This window comes from Trichoplusia ni, chromosome 7 (genome assembly GCF_003590095.1).
Source record: "Trichoplusia ni isolate ovarian cell line Hi5 chromosome 7, tn1, whole genome shotgun sequence".
NCBI classification, from domain to species: Eukaryota; Metazoa; Arthropoda; class Insecta; order Lepidoptera; family Noctuidae; genus Trichoplusia; species Trichoplusia ni.
Window position 1 is genome coordinate 3,761,845 of NC_039484.1, and position 26,965 is coordinate 3,788,809.

The 26,965-nt window shown below is 36.6% G+C and overlaps 1 protein-coding gene across 1 annotated transcript; it reads left to right on the plus strand.

Moving 5' to 3' along the window:
• The first annotated feature begins 53 nt into the window (after window positions 1-53).
• LOC113495750 (fibrillin-1) lies at window positions 54-26,547 on the plus strand. Its single transcript, XM_026874662.1, has 28 exons — window positions 54-326; window positions 6,562-6,742; window positions 8,463-8,541; window positions 11,425-11,556; window positions 11,908-11,971; window positions 12,514-12,647; window positions 13,357-13,480; window positions 13,955-14,116; window positions 14,509-14,691; window positions 15,285-15,434; window positions 15,723-15,822; window positions 16,603-16,664; window positions 17,169-17,297; window positions 17,843-17,986; window positions 18,384-18,543; window positions 18,800-19,536; window positions 19,864-20,034; window positions 20,249-20,362; window positions 20,604-20,780; window positions 21,127-21,267; window positions 21,737-21,894; window positions 22,345-22,440; window positions 22,777-22,904; window positions 23,350-23,489; window positions 23,944-24,088; window positions 24,455-24,575; window positions 24,904-25,025; window positions 25,713-26,547. Exons 1-28 carry the CDS (start codon window positions 269-271, stop codon window positions 25,873-25,875), a joined length of 4,275 nt encoding a protein of 1,424 aa, XP_026730463.1. The 5' UTR covers window positions 54-268; the 3' UTR covers window positions 25,876-26,547.
• The last annotated feature ends 418 nt before the right edge of the window (window positions 26,548-26,965 follow it).

The window sequence follows — 26,965 nt, forward strand, 5'->3', positions numbered from 1 at the left end:
CATAATTAATCTATGTCAAGACAGAGACGGGTGTCGTGCGAAGGCGACCGAAATAGATCGCGTTGCGTACGCGCACGCTACGGACTCCTGCGCCGCGCCGTTCAAACAAGGATCCATGGATCATTCTTAATTCAAAAAAGAAATCCCTTTCAAGAACTTTTAGTGTTTTATAAATTGAAATGGGACCGTGATTATTTTTTGAAAGAAAGTGAATTGGAATTTTGAATTTCTTGTTTGTTTGTCTGTTTGTTAGTTTTTTTTTGTGAAGATGCGGTGTTTTGCAGTGTGCATGCTTCTCATTGTGACCTTGTGTCCAGGTACTTATGGTAAGTACGTTAAAATTACCGAATTCTTTGCTTGTATGTCATATGTATTTGGGGTATTGGGGCAGGAGGTTAGTGCAATATTGGCCCACATGCAAAATATGAAGACTTTTATTAATCATTTTGAGAGATTAAGTGTTTTGAGAAATTGTCGATTCAAAATAACTTAAGAGTTTATATGAATTTAAAAAGTTTTTAATGATTCAGTAAAATCATTTTTATAAATTGAAAAATAAATTTCAGTGCTTTAATTACCCAATGATAATGATTTTCAAAAAATTATTGACCACATAAAATAAGTACTTTTAGTAGTAGTGCTTTTTAGTAGAAGCAAAATGGTTTTCTTTAGGCATAGGCAAAATATATTAGCGTCATTCGTTTATCAAATAAGTCTCTTGTTTTTCTGAATATTCTTATGATTTTTCCATACCCATTAAATTCTTTAAAAATAAATAAAAAATCTTCCAACAAATTACCTTTAAGCAACACGTGTGTATTACACAGATTCGTAATTAAATTCTAAAACAACACTACTATATTTTAGCTCTAGCCTTAAACGAACTTAGACCACATGTTTCACATTACTGAATGTAGTCAACTTATAACTTAGCTCACAGCCTGTAACCGAACCCCGTCAATGAAACTCACATTCATTGATAGCAGTAACTCAAACCAGTACGAACCGGTTCAAAGGGCTTATTTAACAAAAAAAAAAACATGTACAGGTGCAAACCGGAACATGTTGAAGATTTATTACTTTTTTTTTATTTTTACTTAACTAAGGTTACGCGTGAGTCGGGATCACGATGGTAAGGGTTCTGTATAAATACGGGTTAGAGGAAAAAATGGTTACTTAACAAAATGACTGTAAGAGTCGTAGAGAGTAGAGCAGTTTGGTTAAGATCGAATACCGTGGTCTAAATGGCCTTTCAATTAAATCAATTGAATTTTGCAAAGAATGCACCAAACCCCCACTCATCTAATCTCTAACACTCATCTTAGATAAGACAGATTTAGATTTTGGATCGTTTTAACTAAAATAGTTACAGCTGAATATTTTTGACAAATCCTGTATACTTTTCCCGCTGCTGGGCATAATCTCTTCCCGTTGTAAATATTTTTTTGTATATTCTTCCCATATTTGTGTGTCTTACCACAGACAAAACAAGTATAAACAAAAACATAAATTATTCTTATTCTGACGTCGTAATCAAACCTGGGACTTTCACAGCTATCACTTTTATCACCAGCCCATTGAGTCAGTAGCATCTAATCGGAGTACCACAATAAATTAAAACTCAATCATCTGTTCATATAAATGATGCAATCGTAAATATTCCCAGCCCATTCCGTGTATCAGCAGCAAGTAAAAACACTTAGCATTGATTGCTCGTTCATAATTGATGGAGTTTTATTTTAACTACTAGCTTCTCGCCCGCGGCTTCGCCCGCGTCGAGGTCGGTTATATCGCGTTTTCAAGAGAACTCTTCAAAAGTCCGGGATAAAAACTATCCTATGTTCGTTCTCAAGGTCAACTCTATCTCTGTACCGAATTTCATTAAAATCAGTTCAGTGGTTTAGACGTGAACGCGTAACAGACAGAGTTACTTTTGCATTTATAATATTAGTAGCGATAACTTGCTGAATGTGACTCTGCTTGCGATGTGTAATTGATTTAGAACGAGGCTTTGACTTTACGAGTGCCTGTATCGGTTTTGAACCAAACAGGCCTATAAGTTGGTCTGTCGATTAGAGGTTTGTCAAAATTGGTTTAGCAATTTACTGGTCTCTACACGCCGTCCAAAAATTGACAGATGTGCTGGTTTCTTCGCGATAAGCCTTCACCGTTGCAATGATGATTATTTTGTTATATGCAAATTTGAAAAGACCGGTGAGTGCCTGGTTCGATCCTTCAACCTTTGACTTGTAGTTCAACGGTCTCACCACTAAGCTATCTCAGTTATAGTTTTATTCTAATACCTATGATATAGATATCGAATTTCGTGTAATAAGAGAAGGGTTATGTTATTGTTTTAATTGATTTTACTAATGAAATTTAAAGTTTTTGATGGCTCATCATCATTCTAGCTTTTATCCTAACTATGTTGGCTACATAAGTTTTTGATGACTAATTTAATTATAGCAATACTGTTTTCATTACAAAATCTCTTTACAAAATATATTTTATTCACATCGTTATACCGTAACTAACCATAAGCTAGATGTTGTCTGTGGTTTGGCCTTCTTGAATGTCAGTTATCGCTGTCAAATTGAACCCGATATAAATAATTCACGGTGTCAGTTACATGTATCAACATGTCACAACGTTTGAGCGTCAATATGTACAAACATACACACAGGTATTCGCTTAACTATACTTACTGTATGGAAAGTGACACTGTCTTAAAAAAATGTTTTTTTTTATGAGATTAGAAGACTAAATAGAATTTTCTTTTTGCGAGACTTCAAAATACAATATTATTCTGTAATCTATATATCCTACAAATATTATAAACGCGAAAGTTTCTATGAATGGATGTTTATTCCTCTTTCACGTAAAAACCACTGAAGTCTGAACGAATTGAGACGAAACTTGGTACACAGATAGTTTATGCCCAAGATTAACACAAATCGGGGGTCTTGATCGATTTAGCATTATTTATAATATATCTATAATCATCTAACACCATCACTCCGCCAAGGTGTTAATAAACTACTTTTTTTGACCGGTATCTATACGGGCGGAACCTCGAGATGAAACTAGTTAATATTCCCATCCCATACCGTGTTTCAATCAGCATCTACTTGAACTAAGATTAATGGTCCGTTCATTTTGTTTTATTTTACTATTCAATGGACTCGGTAGGCTGTTAATGAAATGTGTTTATTGAGAGGTTTTAATTTTAGATAACATTTTGTTGTGTCATAATAATCTTTTGAAGCAAGGCAAGGTTTATTCATACATAGTTTGCTGGGTCAATCCAAGAGTAACTTAAAAAGTATTGATTAAAAGGTAAGCTTAACCCCAAAGGGTAAAAACGAAACAATATTACTGAAGTATCGCTAACTGGCCGTTCTTCAGTCTATCTGTCACAAGGCTGTATCTCATGTCATGACAGCTAGCCAGTTCAAGTTTTCACGAATGATTTTCTTCTGTTGTAATAAAAATAAACAATGGTCAATTGGTCAGTGGTTGAGGTCACTGCAAACAAACTGAAGGCGTCGTGTCGAGGGTTCGACAAGTATAGGTGGGACTAGCATTTGTGTGATCCACGAGAGTCTGGGTGTCGTTGTGCATGTGACTTGAATATTTAAAAAAACCCTCCGCGACACAAGGATTAAATTCGTTAATACGGTACTCCCGTATTAACGAATTTCCATAAATGTCCATCAAAGGAACAAAATAATAATAATTAAATAGCGTATTCGGAGGATAGCCAGTCTAACGTAAGCTTTGCTAAGACTATCTGGTCGCCCACACACTAAATCGTGTCTGATTGCTAGACTTAAGATTACAATGTCTAAATGACGTCATTGGCTGTATATGAATTGGCTTATTTACATTTTTGTTGGTTATTGGAGGCTCAGTTACAAACTTAGGTTTTGTTTTAAGATCATAGGACAGTACGTATATCTAACTTTGAGGAGCTTTTTACATGTATTTATGTATTAAATGTCACCTGTCAAAGTGAATATCGCGACCAAGAGCAGCTTTGATTCTAATGCACCACCAATAACAACTTAAAATGTAAGTAAGTATATGAAGTACTGTCTTAATTATTCTAAGACACCACAATTAAAACATTGTGAGGAAATTTGCATTCCAAATATTGGAATCTAAAATCGCCATCCAAACAAACTTTCCCTAGACGCCTGTGAATAAGCCTGTGCCCAGAAGTGGGACGAATATAGGCTGGTATTATAACATTAAGGAGTTACTTTTAAAGATAATGCAAATATTTTAATTAACCTTTTCCATATATAAATAAATCTTTAAAATACTTTCTTTAAGCCGATCGTAACACTTGCCCTTAATAAGGGTCACTGAAGTTTCTCTTTAATTAAGATGACATTTCGATAATGAGCTTTTTATCAATCTCTGAAAGGTTTATTTTTGGATGGCAGAAGATAAATTATGTGTGTTCTCTGTGCAGTAACGTATATTGTGGTACTTTGGTTTCATCTACTCTAATATTATAAAGCTGAAGAGTTTGTTAGTTTGTTTGATTGAACGCGCTAATCTCGGGAACTATTGGTCCGAATGAAACTTATTTCTGGGTTAGATAGTTAACAATTTCCATTACACTATGAATAACATAATCAGTAATTAAATATTATATCTATACTATTTGTCCCTTCAACTCCGTATGTGGGCTTATTAAGTTCAAAATTCAGTATAATTCCTTCTTTGATGCAGTTTGATTGACTATTTCCTATTTATGAAACTAGCACGCGAAACGTAATCATTCATTTTCTTCGGTCAATTGACGTATTTTTGGGGTACTCAAGACTTTTTCGACTAAAACTCATCGTTTAAACATTTTACTTCTTAACTTAGACTTTAATACATCATGAACATAGTGCCTTTTAGTTATTTTTGAAAGTGATAAATACAAATAGTACGATTTTGTGATAATCTTTCATTATAATATCGAAACGTGGGTTGTACTTATTTTAACTTAGATTTCAACTCTAGATATAAATAGGCTTCTTTTTTCCGATTTAATTAAAAGAGCGTAATTTTTTCGGAGGGATAAGCAAAATAGGAAAAGCAAGCACCCCAAGAACAATCCTTGAAAAAAAAGTTTACATTAAAACTTCCTTGGTTTAAAACAATAAAACCAACATCCAACAAATAAAACAGTTATTTCAACGAAATCGGTCCAGCTGTTCCCTATAAATTTATACAAAACATTAATAACAACTGGAATTCCATGGGTTTAGAATAACTTCAGCTTACGAGAGACAGACAATGTGAATTAAATGATACACAAAATAAATAAAACGTGAAGATTAATGCCGTCTTCGTTCCAAATATTTCATTAAAGTGGGCCAGTTTTGCAGCACAGATGGTGTGTGAAAATACGGTCAAGTGCGGGACAAATTGTGCCAATATACATACGAAAGTGACTTGTTTGTATGTCTTGTGATGTAGCTAAGAAAACACTCTACCAATTTAGATAATTTAAATATATGTAGGTTGAGTTTTAGGAAAGGATAGGTTTGTTTACAAAACTTGGGAAATAGCTGAGATTAAAATCTTTCTATTACAATATGATGTCTATAGGTGATGGTAGGATGATAGCCGCTAGCTAAGCCGCTTTAAGGGTCTTGTGACGCGAGAAGTTTCACTAATATTCAGGTCCCATGCACAATGACATCCAGACTTTCGTGATTTACACAAATACTTGTTCTACGCGGGGATCGAACCCGCGACATGTCGCGCTAAATGGGTTTGGCATAGCGACCTACTGAAAGGTGACCATCCGTTCAGTCTTACTATACGGCAATATAAATGCTTCTAAGTACAACAAGAAAGATTTATTTCTACCTTCAGGTGTTTTGTTATCAATCTAGTGAAAGTAGGTGAAAATTAAGGTTAAACTCACATTGAAAGTGAAGTTTATCGTAAATTATAACATTACTTATCTAATCTGTATCCGCTTTGTTGGTCTCACACTTCCATAGATCATTGCCGACAAGCAATTTGATGAGGAAAGATAGTTGACTCCTGAATTAATAAATGATTTTTTCGTTGGTATTCAATTAAACCTTTAGGTCTTTAATTTGTAATTTTGTACAGCAATGCGCTAAACGATAGTGAAGATTATTATAATGAATCTTAGAATATAAAGTTCCTGCCGGGCTAGAGGGATTGCCGAAAGGTTTACCGAGGCCCTTGTAGCAAAGGGCGAAAAGGAACATAGGTGGGTTTTAGTTAGTAAAGGTCTGACAGTCCCTCCCACTCCCTTCCGCTCAACCTAAAGCGAGAGGAGTAATTCTCATAAATGTAACTAACTGTCAAAGTTCCAAGACTTAATTACATCCGATTTTAAGGGGTTTTCCCTTCAATTGTAGGGTCGGACTATGGTCAACATTGTGGAAGCCAGATGCTACTCTACATTGTGAATAACGTTGTCACGTTTCCACAATGAAGGCAGCTATTCGTTGATTTGTATCCTGAACTTTTTATTCTTATGCTCCTATACAACTCTACCAAATTGTATCATCTTTACAGGATACTTAAGTGATGATATGAAAGAAGCCATTCAGCTGTGCTGCAACGAAGGTGCTGGTTTCGCGAGGAACCATACCTTGGAAGCCTGCCAGGGATCCCTCTCAACACCACCTGAGGTTCCACCTGAATTCGGAGCCATGTGCGTCATAGCTAAGGCTCAATGCTGCAAGGAATATTTCCGGTAAGTGTAACATGCTAATGTATGGAAGAAGGCAGATATTGGATGGCAGATTGGGTCGTGGCCTGTGGGAGAGGTATAATGCTTAGCAAGTATATGCAAAGGTGCATAACTTGCTGAACTTCTTGGCTGCGGTAGAAGCTGGAATTCTCAGAATTTTGCGAATAATTCCAGGGAAATATGAGTATTTATTAACCCCGGTGCAAAAAGTGGGGTGTTATAAATATAATCTTCTCTCTCCGTCTATCTGTCTGTCATCTTAGATCCCGAACGGATTGGCCGATTTTAATTTGGTTTTGTATTTAACGAGAATTATGTACGAGTGTTCTTAAACACGTTTGATAAACACCAAAGGAGACATTTCTGGTGGGAAAATGGAATATGGAAATTCAATTCGAGAGAATGACTAACACAATGCAAGAAAACTTAGGCATTTTTCGCTTATCCCGGTAGCCGTACTGGTATAATTTGATATTATGGGTTAGAATACTCCAAATGCCTAATTTAGGGTAAAAATAATTTTTCTTTCAAACTTATTGCTAATTTGTAAATAATAATTCCTGAAAATGATAAAAATATATCTTTTTCTAACATAGCCTCATGCTTCGTAACTTACTAGGAATCACATAAATAGCTTACAAGAACTTAACAACAATGTTCAATGCAACTAAGAATTGTTTTCAACAAATAGTGGCAAAATATTATCATAATGACCTAGTAGGCTTCGTCTGGCATACAAGTTGGACTTGTCACCTGTATGTCAATGGAATAGGGACCATTTTCGCTTATACGAAACGTGGTCGACTGTAAGCTCAGCATGTTGGTTTTTATTTCTATCCTTGAATAATTTGACCCCATTTAGCAGGAAAACATGGCCTTAGTAAGATAAATAAACTAATTAATTGCCAGGATAAATACGAAGTAAGCTTATAGTGGGTCAAGGCTATATTCGAGTTGCTTACAAACTTAATTCCTGTATAGACTGGATTCAAAATATTTGGATCAATGTTTGTTTTCTTTGACGAGCTACCTTCATAAGAAGGGACCCAGTCGATATTACAGGCGGGTTTAGTGAAACATTGCCAACATGCAAATGCCTTATTGAAAACTTTAATCGAAAATGTGATGGGGCGTCTATCCGGGATCATTCAAGACTTATGGATCATATCTCTGTTCATTCATGGGCACATGTGCAGAGGCCTCTACTAGGGATCATTCACCTCCGCTCTATGGGAAAACGGACATGAAGAATATTTCTAAGTAGATTTCTTGCACATCTATTGCAAGTAGATATTATTATACTAGCTGTTGCCCGCGACTTCGTCCGCGTGGTTAGAAGATATAAGTTATAATTTATTCCTGCATTCTATCGATCTATCTGCCTTCTATCTATCTTGTAGGATTCAGTCAGCGTTTGCAATGTAAGCGCAAAAAATGTGTTTTTTACGACCTCACATTAGAATCCTCAAAAATTGTAGCCTATGTGTTATCCTGATATATAAGCTATATTGTGGTAAAGTTTCATTCAAATCCATTCAGTAGTTTTTACGTGAAAAAGTAACAAACATCCATACATCCATACTTACAAACTTTCGCCTTTATAATAGTAGTAGGATACATGATACGTGGACCAGTTCCTTAGATTTTCCGGAAAACTATGGCACCTGCCTTTTGGATCATATTATTATTACTTAAGTGATTATAATATATTGTCTCGTTTCAGGAAACAGGTGGACTGTGCAGCTGGTGCCGACATATCAACGGGCGGGAGTAGTTGCGACTCTGCCAAAGCTGAAAGTAAGGTTAGTTGCTTTTAATTTATCTGCTGTTATAGAGATTAATTATATTGTTGTTAAATTTATTGATTAAGGATTGGATAGAACAATGGTTGATTCTGCTTTGGAAGTTTTTGATATATATTGGGATTAGACGTTTAATTTATTAAATGTATTTATTACATAACGGACACTATACCAAATTACCTTGATGCATCGTGATTGAAAAGACAAAAAATGGGTAAAGTAGGTACTAATTAAAATACTACCTATTTATTTGGACCCACATGAAAATTGCCATAGAAAAAAAAACTATAAAATGATTTGGTAATCAAAATAGTGCTTAATATTTTAATTCTCGTAACAAAACTAAACTATGTAACATAAAGAACAATTGAAATACGTTTTACAGCTGCATAACTTTATTTAAGGAGTTTGACATACAAACAGCGTTGCGATTGCTAAGTGAAGCTACATCGTATTCGTATGAGCTTGTAGACCAACTATTTTTCTTCGAGAACTAACAGTTTTAAACCGATCTAACAATTCAAAGAAAAGTTCCTGAAAAGGAATGTCTTTTTCATTAATTATATAATATTGTTTTTTTTAATATAATGTCTCGTGTAATTGTTCTATATCTTATTACTCTTAGCATTCCACATATCAGCTAGACAGTCCAATTTGAACATCAGTTTAAGTTTATTAAATTACTGTAAGGGTCAATCTCCACTAAAAATGTAGTTTCAAGTGAAAACCTTTTGCACCGCATTGTTTGTCTTCAAATGAGCAAATATTTGCATTATCAAGCCGCTGCCCGTCGCTGCTTTTCAATATGAATTTACTCTAAACTGTCCGAGATAAATGCATAATACACTCGTAACGTCAAAACAAGTCGATCTTTTACTCTTTTCGTTAACATTCTCATGAGAAAGAATATGACGTTAAAATTTTTGTAAGACGAGAAAGACCGAAAACCATCAGGTGTAAGATAAATGAACAACTGTTTCTCAGACTCATCACAAACAATAATGTAGTGAGTATTTTGTTTTCAATACAATAACGTGCGTGTATATAGTTTTATCACACGGGCTTAACATGAATTAATTTTCAAGAATGGTTAGTAAAATTTAAATACAGTGAGAATCACGTGAGAGCTTACTTCAACAACACCAATAATAATATATGTAACATGGTAATAATAGTAAGTGCTACTAGAGCTAGAGATTTTATTTAAATAACTTGGAGATGCCTTTTTTTATATGCGGACAACATCACATAGGTACATTGTTCTAAACCCAAAGTAAGTTGCCAAAGCACTTAGGTAAAGGCACCACAAACACCTAGACCCGAGACACTGTAGATATGTGAATTTTTACATTAACCCGACCGGGGATCGAACCCGGGACCTCAGAGCTAGCGACACCTTGAAACCGGTGCGTACGCCACTCAACCACGGAGGTCGTCGTCCTTTAAATCTTGTATTATGAGTACAAGACAGCTGATAAAATATTTATTATTATATATTTCTTAATACATACATATCATAGATAAATTAGACCTACGTACAGAACAAATGATCTTGCCCATCACAAAAACATTTGTCCAGGGTGGGAATCGAACCTAAGACCTCAGGTATGACTGTCAAGGCCATACACCACTCGACCAACACTCTTAATCTTCTTACAGTTGATTACTATTAAGACAACTGTATATGCATCAACCGTATTCTACAGTAATTATTATTTACTAGCTGTTGCCCGCGACTTCGTCCCCGTGGGTAGAAGAGACAAGTTATGATTTACATATACCTGCCCTGTTTTTTTTTCACATTTTCCATTGTATCTTCGCTCCTATTAGTCGCAGCGTGATGGTTTATAGCCTAAAGCCTTCCTCGATGAATGGTCTATTCAACACAAAAAGAATTTTTCAATTTGGACCAGTAGTTCCTGAGATTATCGCGTTCAAACAAACAAACAAACAAACAAACAAACTCTCCAGCTTTATATATTAGTATAGATATAGATATCACCGCTGCAGCCCATGATTTCTATGCAGCACAGTCTTTACTCAAACACCAGTAACTAGGTAATTGGGATTTGTTATCAGCCGCAGAGATAACACAGATGTTATCCATGTTTGCACAGCCAACGTGACTGTTAGTTCTTCCTTGTTTGTACAGAAATACTTGGATATATTCACGACCATTTCCTGTGGGGTAAGCAGAGGTCCTGGTGAAAAAATCGGATGTGGTTCAAGGATAGATAAAGTTATGCTGTTTGATTTTGTGTCTGTATTTTTGCTAATAAGTAAATTGACATTAGGTATATTTGCTTTTAAAAACGATTGTGCTGAGAAGCGGCATTTACCCTGGCAGAACCACTTAATGACTGACTTATTTTGATACTATATTATTGCATTACATACTTTGCTCATTTTAATTGTGTTAATGAAAAGACCGTCTTAGAGCCAGCGTATACCCAAACTAATGCTGCCTCAAAATTTGTTTATGACAATTCGAAATAACTATTTCCATTTGCATTAAGTGCTTAATTGTTTCATCGTGATTATAAATGCACCTATTGTGTCAAAGTGACAAGGAATGTTCAATTGTCTGCTTTGGAAGTCTATCACAATGACCAGAAGAAACCGTTTTGCAGCTCTGAAAGACTAAAAAAAAACTTACAAATACGACACAGGCTCTCAAGAATTGAATTCTTTTATCGCGGAAGGTTTCACAAACATTCAATTCACATGCTCAAACATACCCAGATTCCGAATAAGTATTCTTGGAACATTCCCTTGTCCTAATCTTGAACCCGCATTAGCACACAGTGGGTTTGGCATTATGACCTGTACCACTTAGTATTTAAAACTATTTTTATGAACCAGTTTATTTTCTATTCTTTTTAGTTATGCTGCAATGAATGTGCGAAAGGAACAAAACTAGGATCCTCTAAGGGTCCAGAGGCCTGTGTGAAAGCCAAGAAAGGGATCAGTCCAGAACAGCTGCTAGCTGATGATGCCTTCTTGGAGTGCTGTAAGGTAAAAAATATAATGATAATATAATGGCTTTTATCAAAAACGGAACGATGAAATGGTCTTATACTAACTTATTCTTATATGAAAGACTTGTTACACGCTGACATGTAAAATACCTTATTTAAGTTATTAAATTACGTTTCTTGCAAAGTAAAGACATAAATACATATAAATATAATAGACAAAGTGGGAATCGAACCCTCTACCCTTGATATAGCAGCCAGAGTTAATAACCACTAGACCAAGGCCGCCATTTATGCGATCTGTACGTTTCTTAATGGACTGTTCACAGTTACTGGTGTGGGGTTTCATTTAATTATATATATATTATTTAATAATGCACTTTTTTTGCAGAAAGCTGCTAAAAACTGGAAGGGCGATTCACCTCGGAGGAGTTCAAATTATATTACACTATCCAGTAAGTACTCCTTTTTAATGAGCTTATTAAATACCCTTTTGGTATGTTCAAAATTATCAGCCTCCAATTTCGTGATTACGTTTAATGTATGTATTTGTTAGCACAATATTCAGTTACGATCCCATCGCAGGCAATGCACTTTCGTAATTGCTCTAAGACGCCACTGAAACCCGGTAAGGGAAAACATCGTGAGGAAACCTGGATTCCCAATATTGAAGTCGGAAACCGCTAACCCGCAGTGAAACTTCCCTGCATCGTGCGAATCCTATGCCTTTTTCTTTCCTCATGTCCTCAATCGTCATGGATACCCATTCAGTGTTAGACTTTAACTGACTAAACTTGAACCGCCGTGCTACGTCATCCGCGGTTTTTATGTCGGTGTATGACCAGTAGTGGGAGCCGGTGGGTCATTTCTTTTGTTGTGTGGAGGCTGACGTGTAAAGAGCGTCGGCATCCTCGCCTCAGGAATCTAATGCCTACCTGTAGGACGTATACGTATTGGTATTGTATTATTATTATTCATGTATTAATATTCTTTCAAGCTCTCCCGTCATTATGTGAAGAGTACGCGCCCAATGAACTGTGTGCACATCATTGCCTACCCGTCCCAGGCTCCTATAAGTGCAAGTGTAACCCTGGCTTTATGCTGATGGCTGATGGGAAAAATTGTATGGAGGTAGGTTACTAAGCTTTGTCTTTTAAGGGTTTAATTTCACGCTGAACATTTGAATCTATTGTTAAGTGTTAAATACCATGCAGTTGTTAACGTTAATCGAAAACGCTCAAATTTATGGAAATTACATTTAATTTCTGCAAGTCACGTGAAGATGTTTTGTTGTTGTGATGTTTAAGCACTGTCAATAGACGCAAAGATAGAAATATCACTTGCCTAAAGGAGCAGGCAATCAGCTATTCTACGCTGTTTGAATCACTCTAAGCAAAAGTCTACTTATTGCCTGAAAGGAGAAGTCATTTTACTTACAAAAAGGCATCTCACAACGTTACAACGCATTAGAATAGAGATAAAATATAGTACTTATTGGAAGTCTATGTTATTGATATTCCTTTTCGTCAAGTGACTTTGACGTGTCCGAGCAATGCTTAAGTAATTAAAATTTGTCATTATTGGCTCTCAGGCTAAGTCCCAAAACTATTTTACTTTCATTTTAAATCTCTACTTTGCCCTGAAATGGGACTTTCGGAACAAATAAAATTTAATCAGGAATCAGTGCTTTCAGAGTCGTTAGTTATCGATTGAGCGGAGTTCCGAGTTTGCTTTATATTGCAAAGAAATATATAATTCCATATACCTAACCTATGTCCCAAAATTGAAGTTTTACTTCTTGAATCACACTTTCTAAATTCTCTTCTACCTCTGTTACCAGGTGACAAAAAATCGATGCAAGCCTCGAAATGACTGCCAACACAAGTGCAACGACGACGGCAAGAGAGTTACATGCTCCTGCAGGCGAGGATACGAGCTGATGGCCGACGGGAAGTCCTGTCAAGGTTAGTAAACTCTTTTATCTATCCTTCTCGATACAAAGAGCTTTATCAAAAAGGCCTGCGAATATCCAAAGAGACTTCTGGGCTTCTGGAGGGAGTTGGGATGGCTAGGCTGACATCCCCTAAAGCCATGGCGCAACGCTAAGGCGCTTCTAAAAGGAGCTGAGATAGCTAGACAGCTTCCTAAAGCCATCTGCATATTGGGGCGATTTGGACCAGTAACTAGTTTTTTTTTCTATTTGCCAAATACAATGTGTGATCTACGAATGCTTATCCTAGGTATGGGTCTTTGAGCATGTGATTTGAATTTTGCAAAACCCGCGGCGACACAAGGATCAAATTCCTTAGGGAGGGATTCATTTTTTAAATTTTGTTATCTTGAAAAGTTTATGCCGATATTTCTACCCACAAAAATTAGATTTATTTTTTCTCTAGTCAATTCTTCGTTCTTAAACACACTCTTCTTTTGGTTTTTAGATATAGATGAATGCAAACTAGAAGTACCAGTGTGCTTACCAGGGACTCAGTGCCATAATGTCCAGGGTTCATACAAGTGTATACCGTTGAAGAAGCATAATGTGGAGAAGGGTCAATGCCCTCTAGGATTCTCAAGAAATATTGACAATCATGCGTGTGATGGTGAGTACTTATGTTTTATTTTATTTGAGAGAAAATAAATCGTATCAGGATTTTTCAGCAAAAAATAGCTGAAAGAAGGGTGATTTATCAAATTAATGTTAAGCGAAAAGAAAAATATACAGTCTGTGAATATTTAAAATCAGAAATACATAATCTGTGAAAATTCAACTTGCTTGGCTATCACGGTTCTTGTGATGCAGCCTGGTAATAAACGGATGATTAGAAGGGCAGATAGCGGCTTGTTATAAGGTTCCGTTGTACCCTTTGGCTACGAAACTAAAAAAAAACTAATTTCCATGAGCTAATAAAAAATTCGTTCCCTACCACTTTTGTTTTATAAGGGAAAAAATATGCACAATATGTTTACATTTACAATACCTTATTCATTTCAGACATAAACGAATGCCTTCTCCCCAACCCGCCGTGCCCGGCCTACCTCTGTGAGAACACGATTGGGGGCTACAAATGCGGTGGGGTCACCGGCGACCCCATCAACTTGAACACCTCCCCCAGACCTATGATCGAGGATAGATGTCCTCCCGGATTCAAAATTGGGGTTCATGGAGATTGTGAAGGTAAAATTAATAAAATACTAGCTATTAAACAAAATCTTATTAGATGGTACAGTTTGTCCTAAAAGACCGTGATTAAGAAGACAAATATTCTATGAAGAAGGGATCATTAAGTAAAAAAACGAAATAACAATACTTACTAATCACCTGAAATATCCGTTACAAGAACTGCACGAATACCCGAGGTTTTTCGGTCACCACACCAGACCCACCGCGAGCGACGTGTTGCGGCTCTGATCTCCGCGGAGCACAAGTGCTTGTGTGATCCAAGTGTGTATTATAACAAAAGGAAATCTCGGAAACGGCAAACAAAAACGTTTGTGATTGATGAAATTTTTTGCGCTTTCTAGCCAGTGTATGCCCCACGTGTTACTAAAACATACTAAACTGCGCGTCGTGTCTCGGTTTCGATCCTCGCGTAGGACAAGTACTTGTGTGATCCACGAGAGCTGCACGAGTCTGGATGTCATTGTACTAGTGACTTGTATGTTTGCGAAACCCCCAAGACACACAAATCTACTCGAAAGGAATTTAGTCATTACTGCTTGAAAAAAAAAACATTTAATAAAATTAATTAATGAACCATCTACTTCTAGATGTCGACGAGTGTGAGGCTCACCAACACGACTGCAACCCCTTATCCCAGTTCTGTATCAACACGCATTCATCCTTCTATTGCCAGGACAAGGCCTCCAAGCACTGCCCTCCTGGCTTCAAGATCGATATCTCGACTAATAAATGTGAAGGTAAATACTTAGTAGTCGCCATTTTGTTTTCAGTTGTTCAATTCGTTTGTGGTTAAATCAACTTTTAAAAAGTTGATAGTTATTTCAAGTTGCTTAATGCGGAAAGCTTATCTTTTGATCGACTTTTGGGGCAACAGTATCTCGAATCTTTGTCTACTCCTTCATACATTAACATGCTATACTTCCTCGGATAAAAATAATGTTTGAATTGGAAAATGTCGACTTAAAAATCATAATAGAAGTTCTTTGTTATGTACTAATTATTAATATCTTTATATTTGACAACAGATATAAACGAATGTGAAGACGGTGGCGACCTCTGTCGGCACGATCAAGTGTGTGTCAATCAACTGGGACAGTACGACTGCAAAACTAAAGAGGACCCAAGGTAAAAATCTTCTTGCAGTAATAAATGTTAACACATTTCTAATTCCCCGTTAATAACTAAGACCTGTTGACGTAACTTAAAGCTGATTTCGAACTACGCTATAATATAAAAGCATATACTATATAGCTAATAACACAACAAAATCGCACTCCATACAATTCTATGGACACGTTCTCATTGTACTGTACTATATGTTATTGGCTTGCTATACTCTATAAATTGGTGCATTTCGCGCTGTCTACCCCGTTCGTCTCGCAAGCAGAACGAGCGACAAAATACTGGACTGGACGCGATAATATCGCACATTTAAGCGTAGTCTGAAATCAGCTCTCCCGGGGTAAAACCTTCTGCACAATTGGCGCGCACCGCTGTCACCCGTCAGTTTCTCATCCGCTTTCATCGTGGATACATGTCCTGGCGTCAAACGTGACTACTTCGAGCGGAAACTTAAAATTCTTCTTTAATTATTTGATATTTTTCATTGTGAATTTTAAAACTAAATCCGGAGGCCTAAATTATTGACCTTCCTGTTTTTATACTAGTGTTTAGACGTGTTGACAATTTATTATAAAAATTAAATCCAAAAAAGTTAATCTGATCTCATGAGTTTCCTTACATTCCATATGACGGTACCTACTCTATAGTTCGTCGTATGTTAAATAATTGTGCTACAAAAGATACTTAATATTTAAATCTAAATTCAAGTTTAAAGTAACTAGTAGGTTATTACTTGGTTGAGTGGTGTAATATGTATTTAAAAGCATAATTCTTATTTTTCAGAGTAAGTTCAACTCGTTGTCCTGATGGTATGCGAAAAAAACCGGGAAATCTTTATTGTGAAGGTAAGGCTTCAATTTATATAATAGTCAAATAGTAGTAGTCCGTATAGCCAAGAGACATGGCTATAATTGAGTTTTTGACTTAAAAAATGTTATAAAGTTATTCAGATGGTTTTTTAAAAAAAAAATTACCATTAACTTCGATCTCGTGAACAAAAAAAATTACACAATAAGTTGAAATCTCTTGTGTCATAACTTATTAACACACTTTTTGTCGTCAAGCAACTTTTCTGACATATCTTTCACCATCTAATAACATCTTTAATAACATCTCTCATGTTCAATTACTCCCATGTCTAATAACATCTTTTTGGCAAATACTTATGTTATTGTTAATGTCATAAAACGGTCAAATGTATGGAAATGACATTTGGCTTTGATTAATCACGTGACTTAGACTTGTCATCTCCATAAACTCGCTTTATATAAACTTTATTGATTGTATTTACAAAGAAAAAACAAGGCAAGAGTAGGAGTCGTCTTAAAACAGATATTTTCTTTTATTAGACATCGACGAATGTGTGGAAGGCACCCACTTGTGCGACCAGCACCAGAGCTGCCTGAACACGAACGGCAGTTACGAGTGCCACTGCAAGCTCGGGTATGAACACGATCCCATGACAGGAGCCTGCATTGGTAAGAAACGTTTATTTATATTTAGTGTCCATACCTATATTTTTATAGAAATTCGTTACAATGATTTAATATTAATGATGCAGCTGTTTACTCAGGGGGATCCAACCGGAGTCCGAAAACAAACTCGTGACCCCGTTGAGTCAGCTCATGATTAGGTACTAGGAAGAAGAATAATAAACCCATATTGTTAGTAGGTATCTTAGTTATTATCTTAAAGATAGAATAAGTTTAACTGTAATATTGTTAGGCTAATAAGATTAAGTCATTACGCCCAAAGACAAACTGTGCAAACAGTTTTGTGGGGTTTACACAAAGTAAATAAGTATAATGTAAACAGTTTAATAAATAAATAAATAAAATATTATTAAGATCACATATTATCTATGATTTGACTCAATATTTTATTTTGCCTCATTATAAGTACTTGAAATAGCAGCAAAAACAAAGTTTCTTGTCATATTTATCTTCTCCAATAAAAATATTGATCAGAGAATACTGGAACACAAGTATTACTAAAGCCTAATCATGAATGTTTCGTTTTCTAGACGTGAACGAGTGCGCTACAGGCCAGCACGAGTGTATCCCACAAGCCCAGCGCTGCGACAACACCGTGGGCTCCTACCTCTGCGTCAGGATCACCTCTTGCGGCACAGGATATGTCCTGCATCACTCCACTGGGAAGTGCGAAGGTATATTAGACCGACTAACTACTAATAACTAACCTTGTTAATGATACTTTTGAGTCTGCACAAAATTTTCTATTACTACGTTGTGTGTCCAGACATAATATATAGTATCATTACTATAGTAACAAAAATATCTAAATGAATAGAGGGCAAATATCGAGCCATACAGAAAACTCTTAAAGTCTCCTACATTAAACAATATGATGTGACAAGCATTCAATACAATAATTTACTAAATATAACAATATCTCATTACCAGCTACACTTATCAAAACCTGCCCTAACAGCATGGATCTGTCATAAAAGTAAACCATGTTTCTCACGATAGGATCTTCACACAGTCAAGTTAGCTTTTAACACGGTGCAATAAGGCTTATAATATTATTACTTCTTTCCCCAGATATCAACGAGTGCGCCCTAGACGCAAACTACTGCGGTAAAGACTACAAATGTATTAACATCCGGGGATCGTTCCGTTGTGTTCGCAAGCAGCCTTCCACCACATCTACAACGACGTTACCACCGGAGGCCTACGAAGAATACGAGTACTACGATTCAGAGTAAGTATTGACAATTCAAATTAGTTAAAATTTATTTAGAAACAGACCGGAATAACTGAATGTTTAATAAAATGGCCGTAAATGGGAAGGATTTTTGGAAGGACTGAGATAGCCTTTACTACTCGAACAGCACAAATTTCAAGAAAAATGATACTGCTAATTTCGAGCATAAGTAAGTCGTTACGTGGTTACCAAAAAAGGCGCGGTAAAAGTTCACGCTAGGCTGAAAATAAAAATATTTTGTAACTCTTTTCAGGGAAGAGGTCGAAGGCAACACAACGGTAGCAGCACCGCCAAAGAAACCATCAACCACAACAACATTAACTCCAAAACCTGAAACTCCTACAACGTCCAGCACAACCACCGAACAACCAAAGCAACCCGAGCCACAACCAGAAGACAATAACGTAGAACCACCAACAACAGTCAAAATAAACAAGGAAGAAAAGGAAAACATTCCCAAAAACCAACCTGACGTAACATACTCAAACCCAAGGTTCCAACCAAGACCCACAGAGTCTTCACCAACAGACCCGCAACCATCGCCAACCAACGAACCGGAACAACCAGAAATAGTAACCTTACCAACCGAACCGCAACCTCGCCAACCAGAAGTAACTTATAATCCAAAACCACCAGAATACATACCTGAAGCAGAGCTCCCGAAACAACCTGAAGAGGAACCCCGACAACCAGAGCCTACGTACCCACCACCTACGGAACCAACCAACGAATCCATACAACCTGAAAGACAACCAGAAACTACATATAGTTCGGAACCAACCTCTTCAGAAAGACCAAGTCCTACACCGCCTTATCAAGTTAACGTTGATGTTGGAAGAGAAACAGCTACTGTGGAAGGAGAAAAGAAACCAGATGGCTCTGTGGTGGTCGACACGAACTCTCTTCCGAAGAATCAGTGGACGAAAATCAATACTCGACCCTCAGATTGTCCGTTAGGTTTTGAGGCTGATGAATATGGGTCTTGCTTTGGTAAGATATGTTTGATTATTTATTTTGGCTTGTTTAAGGGCTATTAGATAATAATACTAAGTTAACGCTTAAGTGTCATGCTGTCTTTTTTACTTTGTATTTGAATGACATTCAACAAATTTAACAGAACGCCATCTAGTCTCAAACAAAGCAAAGCTTATACTATTGGCACTAGACAATTTCTTCTCAAGAGATTGACAAATACTTCGTAACGTAACGTGTTACGTCACTTTTCCAAGCTTCTTCTTTCGCAGTAATACGGAACCGGTAGTCAGGCGTTTGATCTTTTTTAAAAGCAACGTTTTTACTAGATAAAATAACTTCCAGATATCGACGAATGCGCCACCAACCGCCACAGCTGTTCTGGTCTAACGGAAGTCTGTAGGAACACCGTCGGCGGCTACACCTGCAGCTGCGCGCCCGGCTTCCGAAGGGACCTGGTCACGAAGGCCTGTGACGTCATCACTACGTCATCTACCACCACAACTACGACCACTCGTAAGTGTTTCTTCAAGGTTCAAATGTTTGTGGTAGACAGAAGATGATGCCACTCATTCGTATATTTCTGTTTCCAAGCTGTTTTACCAGGTCTCGTAAAGACTCAAATCATATATGATATCACTTTTAAGTGTCATATGTAATTGTTGAAAGTTGAAACATACTCAGTTTGAAACCTTATAATGTGTAAGTAAAATGTCTTTAATGTTTCAAGGCAAATCTCTGTTCTGGGGATACCCTGAATACAAGGTGACAGCAAGACCATTCCGTCCACGAAACTTGTGTGATGCTGGGTACCATCATAACGCGAGAACTGGACAGTGTGAAGGTATGTCTTTTTAATTCCTCAGTGACAAGAGAGACGCTTTCTTTAAGCCTGTATTGCCTTACTGTTGGGCAAAGATTACTTATATATAAGATTGAAAAGATAACATTAAGGTTCTCACAATTTTACGTAGATGATCAAATATCAATGGAGTCGATTTTTTGTTTTTGACTGAAGATGGCAAAACTTGATATTTTTTTTAGTCTAGTTTTTATTTTATTTAACTGCTTGGTTTTGTTTCCAGACGTAAACGAATGTACAAACGGACAAGCGAACTGTGCAGCAGTTGAGATATGTATTAACACGGAGGGAGGCTTCCGATGCGAATGCCCTCCGAACTGGAGGCTCGATGAGGTCAGGCATCGCTGTGTCCGGATAAAGAACAATGGAAAATTCCCCACAGGATACGGAAACCAGCCCAGTAAGTCTTACAGCATTATAAAACCCCTACCTCTTAAAGAGTGGGCAAACAAACATATAAGACGATCAAAAATAATACAAATAATAATGGAAAAATTGTAACCCTCGGTGACCTTGCAATGCACTTGCAATGACCGTGCAATGATGAAGGTGTGGCGGGTTCGACTCCTGCCTGAAGTTAATATAGACTGAGCTACTTTTTAAGGATCACATCTTATTTTCGAGAACTCTATGTTAAACTAAGTTTAAACCGCAGGCCGCTGGCGTGGCTTGACACCTTGAAGCCATATCACAGTTTATAACAGAGATATTGTCTTTGTAGCATTAATTATATTTTAATATTTCAGCCTATCCTACTGTGCCTCTGAAACCTGTAGTCCACACACCAGTCATCACCTTCGATCCTGAAATAACGCAGATTGAAGATCGAGGCTCTGTATTCCGTTGCCCAGCAGGATACAGCCTTGGAGATGATAATACTTGCGTTGGTATGAATCACATTTAAATCTATAATAATATTAAAATACCTTTATAAGATTGTGCTGTTGAAGGGAGTACCTATTTTCGGGAACTATGAAACCAATTTCGAATTTAGACCTGTTTATATGTAAGTGTGCATATTAACCAGAAAAAAAGGCCAAGAGATATGGACAATTTGTTGCTATTGGACGACTAGGACTACAAGACGACAAACGACTACAGAATTTATTTATGCAATCAGCATTAAATACCGCTTGTTAATTGAAATGTTAGATATCCGGCTTTATTAAACCAAGAAGGTTTTAGTATTTCATAATCAGATGTTTTTGTTATTATTTTACAGAATTTCGCCTATTTCTAATTGTCTTTATTTATTTATTAACAATGGATGCCCCCACTACAGTTCAAATGGACACATATGTTAGTTTATGTTAACAACTTTTAATTATTTTAATGATCAACTCTTTGTCCCTTTAGATGTAAACGAGTGTATCACAGGCGAAGCGAAGTGCGGTCCTCAACAGATCTGCGCCAACCTCCCTGGAGGCTACTCCTGCAACTGTCCCAGCGGACATCGACTCATTGGAGACCATGAATGCGAGGATGTTGATGAATGTGCCCTCGCTGGTAAAGTGGTATGTATTCTGATGCAAACGATTAATTTTGAAATTAACTGAAGCTATTTATACTGCAATTAGGATATACAACCAATTTTTCCTTTAATTTTTGGTTGACCTCGCTGCAGTCAGTATCTATATCAATAGTCTATCAGATTGGCCCCAAAAGAAATATTGAAACAAAGTCAGTAGTCTCTGCCTCTTTTAAAGTACAGACAGTTATTATAAACAGATCGTGTCAAGCCAGACTGAGGTCTGGATGTATAGAGATGTTGGACTTTTAATGAATGACAATGGTGCGCAATCTTAAGTTTGACTAATTGGAGTCAAAGAATAATATCAGAATTTAAATGAGAAATAACCACAAGATTGTTTTTTTTTCAAAATTGTAAAAGAGATTTAGCTTTTCGGCTATCGGTATTGCAAGGAAAGTGTTTTTGTTTATTATGTTTGGTTCCTTTGTTTTAGCCTGTCTGCTCACAAAACGCAGATTGTGTGAATACGATAGGATCATACCAATGCAAGTGCCACACTGGATTCCGATCAGCACCTGTCAACGACAAGGTATGACTTACATACAGTTTAAAATTTAACCTACTATCTATTTTATAGGTACAGCTACAGTTTTAATGATAATTGGAAAATCTATAGATTTAGTATACGCTGTTTGAAGCTGTGGTAGCTTAGTGGTAATACTACAAGACTGTTAAATCAACGGTCTTGAGTGAGGTCCTGCTCACACGGATTTTTTGCGTTTTAGAAGTTAATATCAGAACTATCGTTGTTCGGAAGGCTTTTTACTAAAAAAAATGATTTTTTATTTGCTTGAAATACTTACGTAACAGCAGTCCATATAAGTCTATTATGATGAAGAAGTTTTTAATATTATATTTTTACCAGGTTTGTGTAGATGTGGATGAGTGCATGGAGTCGCGGTCAGGGTCTCTCTGCCAGCACAGATGTAACAATGTCTGGGGGTCCTACCGGTGTTCCTGCCATAGAGGGTACCGCCTCAATTTAGACAACAGGTTAGTTAAATGTTTCTTAGACGAATGCGTAAAAATATTAGGGATTGTTTAACCCAGAAAAAAATGTTGGTTGATTTTGTTATAAATCAAGAATCAAAACTTTAAATTACAATATGTATTATCAAGTCAAAATCAAAATCAAAATCAAAATTCATTTATTCAAATTAGGCTACTAAGTAGCACTTTTTGAAGGTCAAGTTACATTGGACAGCACCCAGTTTCGCCCACCCATCACGTCAACATCAAGTGTTTCTGACACGACAAATAAATCAACTGTAAATAGTCCTACCAAAGATAACGTATTTAGTGAGATTAAAATTCTTAGATTAAGTATTTAACTACAAATAGAATCTGCTGTAAACCGCTTTCTGCGTATGCATGAATAATAAAAATATTATAATTTTCTTTACCTGCAAACTGTACCCAAATATTTTTATTTTCACAGCACTTGCTCTGATGTGGACGAATGTGAAGAGTTTAAGTCTAAGATACCATGCGTTGGCAAATGTTTGAACGAGCCCGGAAGCTACCGATGCGCCTGCCCGCAGGGTTACCGGCTTTCAGAGGATAAGAGGAGCTGTATTGGTAAGGAGTTCTTATAAAAAACTTGCTGGTTTTTAAAAGTGAATTTGTGCAATTACTAGAATCTTTAAAGTGTATGTAAAATCTGAGAGCAAGTTTACAACTGATTCAATTCAATGTGAACAAATTGCTTAGGCCCAAATTCTAGGGGGTTGTTAATTTTCCTGAAAGCTCAAGTCATATCGTAGATATTTAATACGTATTAAATAAATTGTTTAATTTTGGTACAGTTTTATTACCTATACTAACCTGTCGCGAAGGAGTAAGTTTTAAAAGTGACACTGTCCAAATTCAAAACGTCGAAACCATATCATAACTTTGAGTCACGGGACGCTACCACAGTTGAACTCTAAGCAAAAATTAGTCAACTGTCTTGATTACAGCTGCTCTACAGTATCATTAATTACCCATTCGTAAACCTACAGAAGTACCTATGTTATATTGTTCTGTATCCCAGATATCGATGAATGCGAGACCGGCGAGGCGCAGTGTGCATCCTCGAGCGAGTCGCGCACCGCGAGTGACGTGTGCGTCAACACGCGCGGCAGCTACCGGTGCCAGCGGGTCGCCTGCCCGCCAGGATACCAGCTCGAGAATAAGCAGTCAGTTCATATAAATCAAATTATTATATCTGCATAAAAAATACTACCAACAGTCATCAATTTCTTAAAAACTCAGAGTAACGCAAATGCCCCGCTACGTAAAAACAAATTCAAGCTTGAGTCGTGATAAAATAGTTTAAACTAGCATTGTCCGTATTTTGGGCCAATATTCTGGAATAGTTTTCCCAACTGGTAAACTAGTGATTTGTGCTCGACACTTTTATTTGACACATTCTTTTTAGACATAAATTTTATTGGTGGAAAAGTTATTGCTTTTTAAAGACCCAAGGTTCTGCCACCACGACATAAAGTAATATTATGGCTGTGACTAAACTTCTGGCTAATCCTGTGCCCTTTTTTCCAAAGCCGCTGCAACAAAGTGGAACGTGTCTGTCAGGCTGGCGACTGGAAGTGCGCGCAGCAGCCGACCACCATCTCATACAACTTCATCACATTCGTCTCTAACCTTTATATCCCTGACTCCAAGGTAAGGGCAAGTTTTTAACCGTATATAACGTCAACGATAAGCTGTCAAATTTGGGACACCAAATTTTGTTCCGCTATAATTGAAAAAGGTTTGGTACGATTTAAAAAAACTAATTGGCAAAAAATCAATAACTAGCCGTTGCTTATTCTTTATAATTACTATTTGTTGTAATATCAGCATACATCATCTGTTAAAATTGCAACTGTCTAGCTATCACGGTTCTTATGAAAGGACAGACAAAGCAGCCAGAGTACCAGGGTTCCGTTTTTACCCTAACTCTACTATCTTTATTATCAGTAACTATACTGATTTGTAATCCATGTTTCAGCTGAAATTATTCACAATGCGTGGCCCAGTCTGGCCCTTCGCGAAGATGAGGTTCGTCCTCCGGATTGTGGACGTCAACGCCCCACCAAACATCAAGAGGAAAGCTGATATCTCTGATTTCTTGTAAGTATTATTGCACCATAATATATAGGAAATAAATTAGGCTATTTTGGAGGCGAACAGGGATAGGGCCAAAGTACATCGTTTAAGTTAGTCTGTAAGGTATATGTCTATGGGCCTTAGTAGCCTGATAATAAAATGATTTACTAGCACAAAAAAAATTATCGCGACATCGCGTCTGTTGCAAAACTACTAATTCATGCTATTCATCCCTAAACCAATTGTACTCAACCTACAGGGGTTGAGTACAATCGTAGGAATCCTAGAAGATATGTAGCTTAAAGTTTATCCTATAAACCACTAGGACACAACTACTGTTTCTTGAAAGAAGGCGTAGTTTAAGTAGTAGGTAAATACAAGATGGTGTACAGCGCCATCTATGTTCCACAACTGTATCTATTACTTTCATTTTATTTACATTGATTATTATTATTATCGTATACTTGATACGTAGTTAGTATTAATTTTAGTAGATTTAAAGTTGATATAAAATAATGTTGAAAATTTGTATAGATATAAGTTTTTAAATAGTTTTAATATTACTTTAACTGTCGCATTAGGTGGTACTTACCTGTAAAGATAGTTTTAAGTTGGTGAACTAAATAAATAAAATAAAACAAAAGATTGGATGACAGGTCCCCAGTTTTGTACTTAACTAGTAAAAAATTACCTTTTATATCTTTTTTGCAGATTAACACAAAACAACAACGAAGGCCTCACATCTCTCGTACGACCATTAGAAGGACCACAGAGTATAGAATTGGAGATGTCTATGGAACTATACACTCACGAGCAATTTGGTGGAACGGCAATCGCGAAACTCTTCATATACGTATCTGAATACGAGTTCTAAGTAAACGTGTATTGGCGAGCAAAAATAATCGACCAGTATTTTTATGTTACATTTACAGGTTTTTTTCCTTTGTTATTTGTGTTACATTAAGGTAAAAGACTTAGGTATTTAAAGTTATGTAAAGGTTAAATACAGTGTCTGGAGTATGAGCTTTTTAAAGATATTGTTGCTGCCCATTCAGCCAAGTGACATTTCAAAACTCTCCAATGTATGAAGTTGATAGGTCAAGATCACATGACTTATTTAAACGAAATATCATTTTCACACATTTGAGGATCATTTAGCGTCATTTTTTTTCTGTTTTAAAATGTCTCCCGTAGTAATGAGATTAATCATTGTAAGTATCGTGGGAGGTTTCACAAACATAGAAATAGCGCACAGACGCCCAGACTCAGAACAAGCATTCGTGGAGCACACAAATACTTGTCCTACGTGAGGATCGGACTCGCGACACGACGCTTACAGAGGGCTTGGCGTTGTCAAAGATTGTAGAAATTTGCTTTCGCTGGAGAGCCTGTTGTGGAAGCGAGACCCTGAGTTTACAGGGTTGTGCCATCTCGCTTCCACCTTAGCTCAGATCATGTTACGCGCGCAAAAAACATCACAAATTTGCTCGCCATTTAAAATGTATTTTTAACTGCATTCTGTGAATTCAGTATTGTTTTGTTTTAGTTAGCGACGTGTTTTTATTTTTATAACCATACAATTACTACGTCATAATATTTGTAGTTTTATTATTTCATATAAGAATTTGTATGGAATAAGGTGCTTATAATGTTTAAGACAGATATTTAGGTGTTTTCTGATTAGCAGCATAAAATAAATATGTCTGAACCTTTTAGCTTCTTTATTTACAAAAGTACCTTACACAAATTAGGTTATTTTTCCCCGGCGAATTTATTATTTTTGGTTTATTAATGATCACGAGTAATCATGGGGATTTTCAATAGTTTAGGAGCCAACCAGAGTCGTCAATTATGAGCTGATGACGCTGCGGGGTCGCTAGTCGCACTGAATGGATAAAAGATTTAATATAAAAATAAAATTATTTGTTTGGGTTTTTTTTTTTGGCCTGACGTGTACGGGTTTC

What these genes read in the sequence shown, in the direction of transcription:
- LOC113495750 (XM_026874662.1), top strand. Translation starts at nt 269, where the DNA reads ATGCGGTGTTTTGCAGTGTGCATGCTTCTCATTGTGACCTTGTGTCCA. An exon ending in ATGGGAAAAATTGTATGGAG is followed by an intron (nt 12,648 to 13,356) that starts GTAGGTTACTAA and finishes CTCTGTTACCAG; the next exon opens with GTGACAAAAAATCGATGCAA. An exon ending in AGATGATAATACTTGCGTTG is followed by an intron (nt 21,268 to 21,736) that starts GTATGAATCACA and finishes TTGTCCCTTTAG; the next exon opens with ATGTAAACGAGTGTATCACA.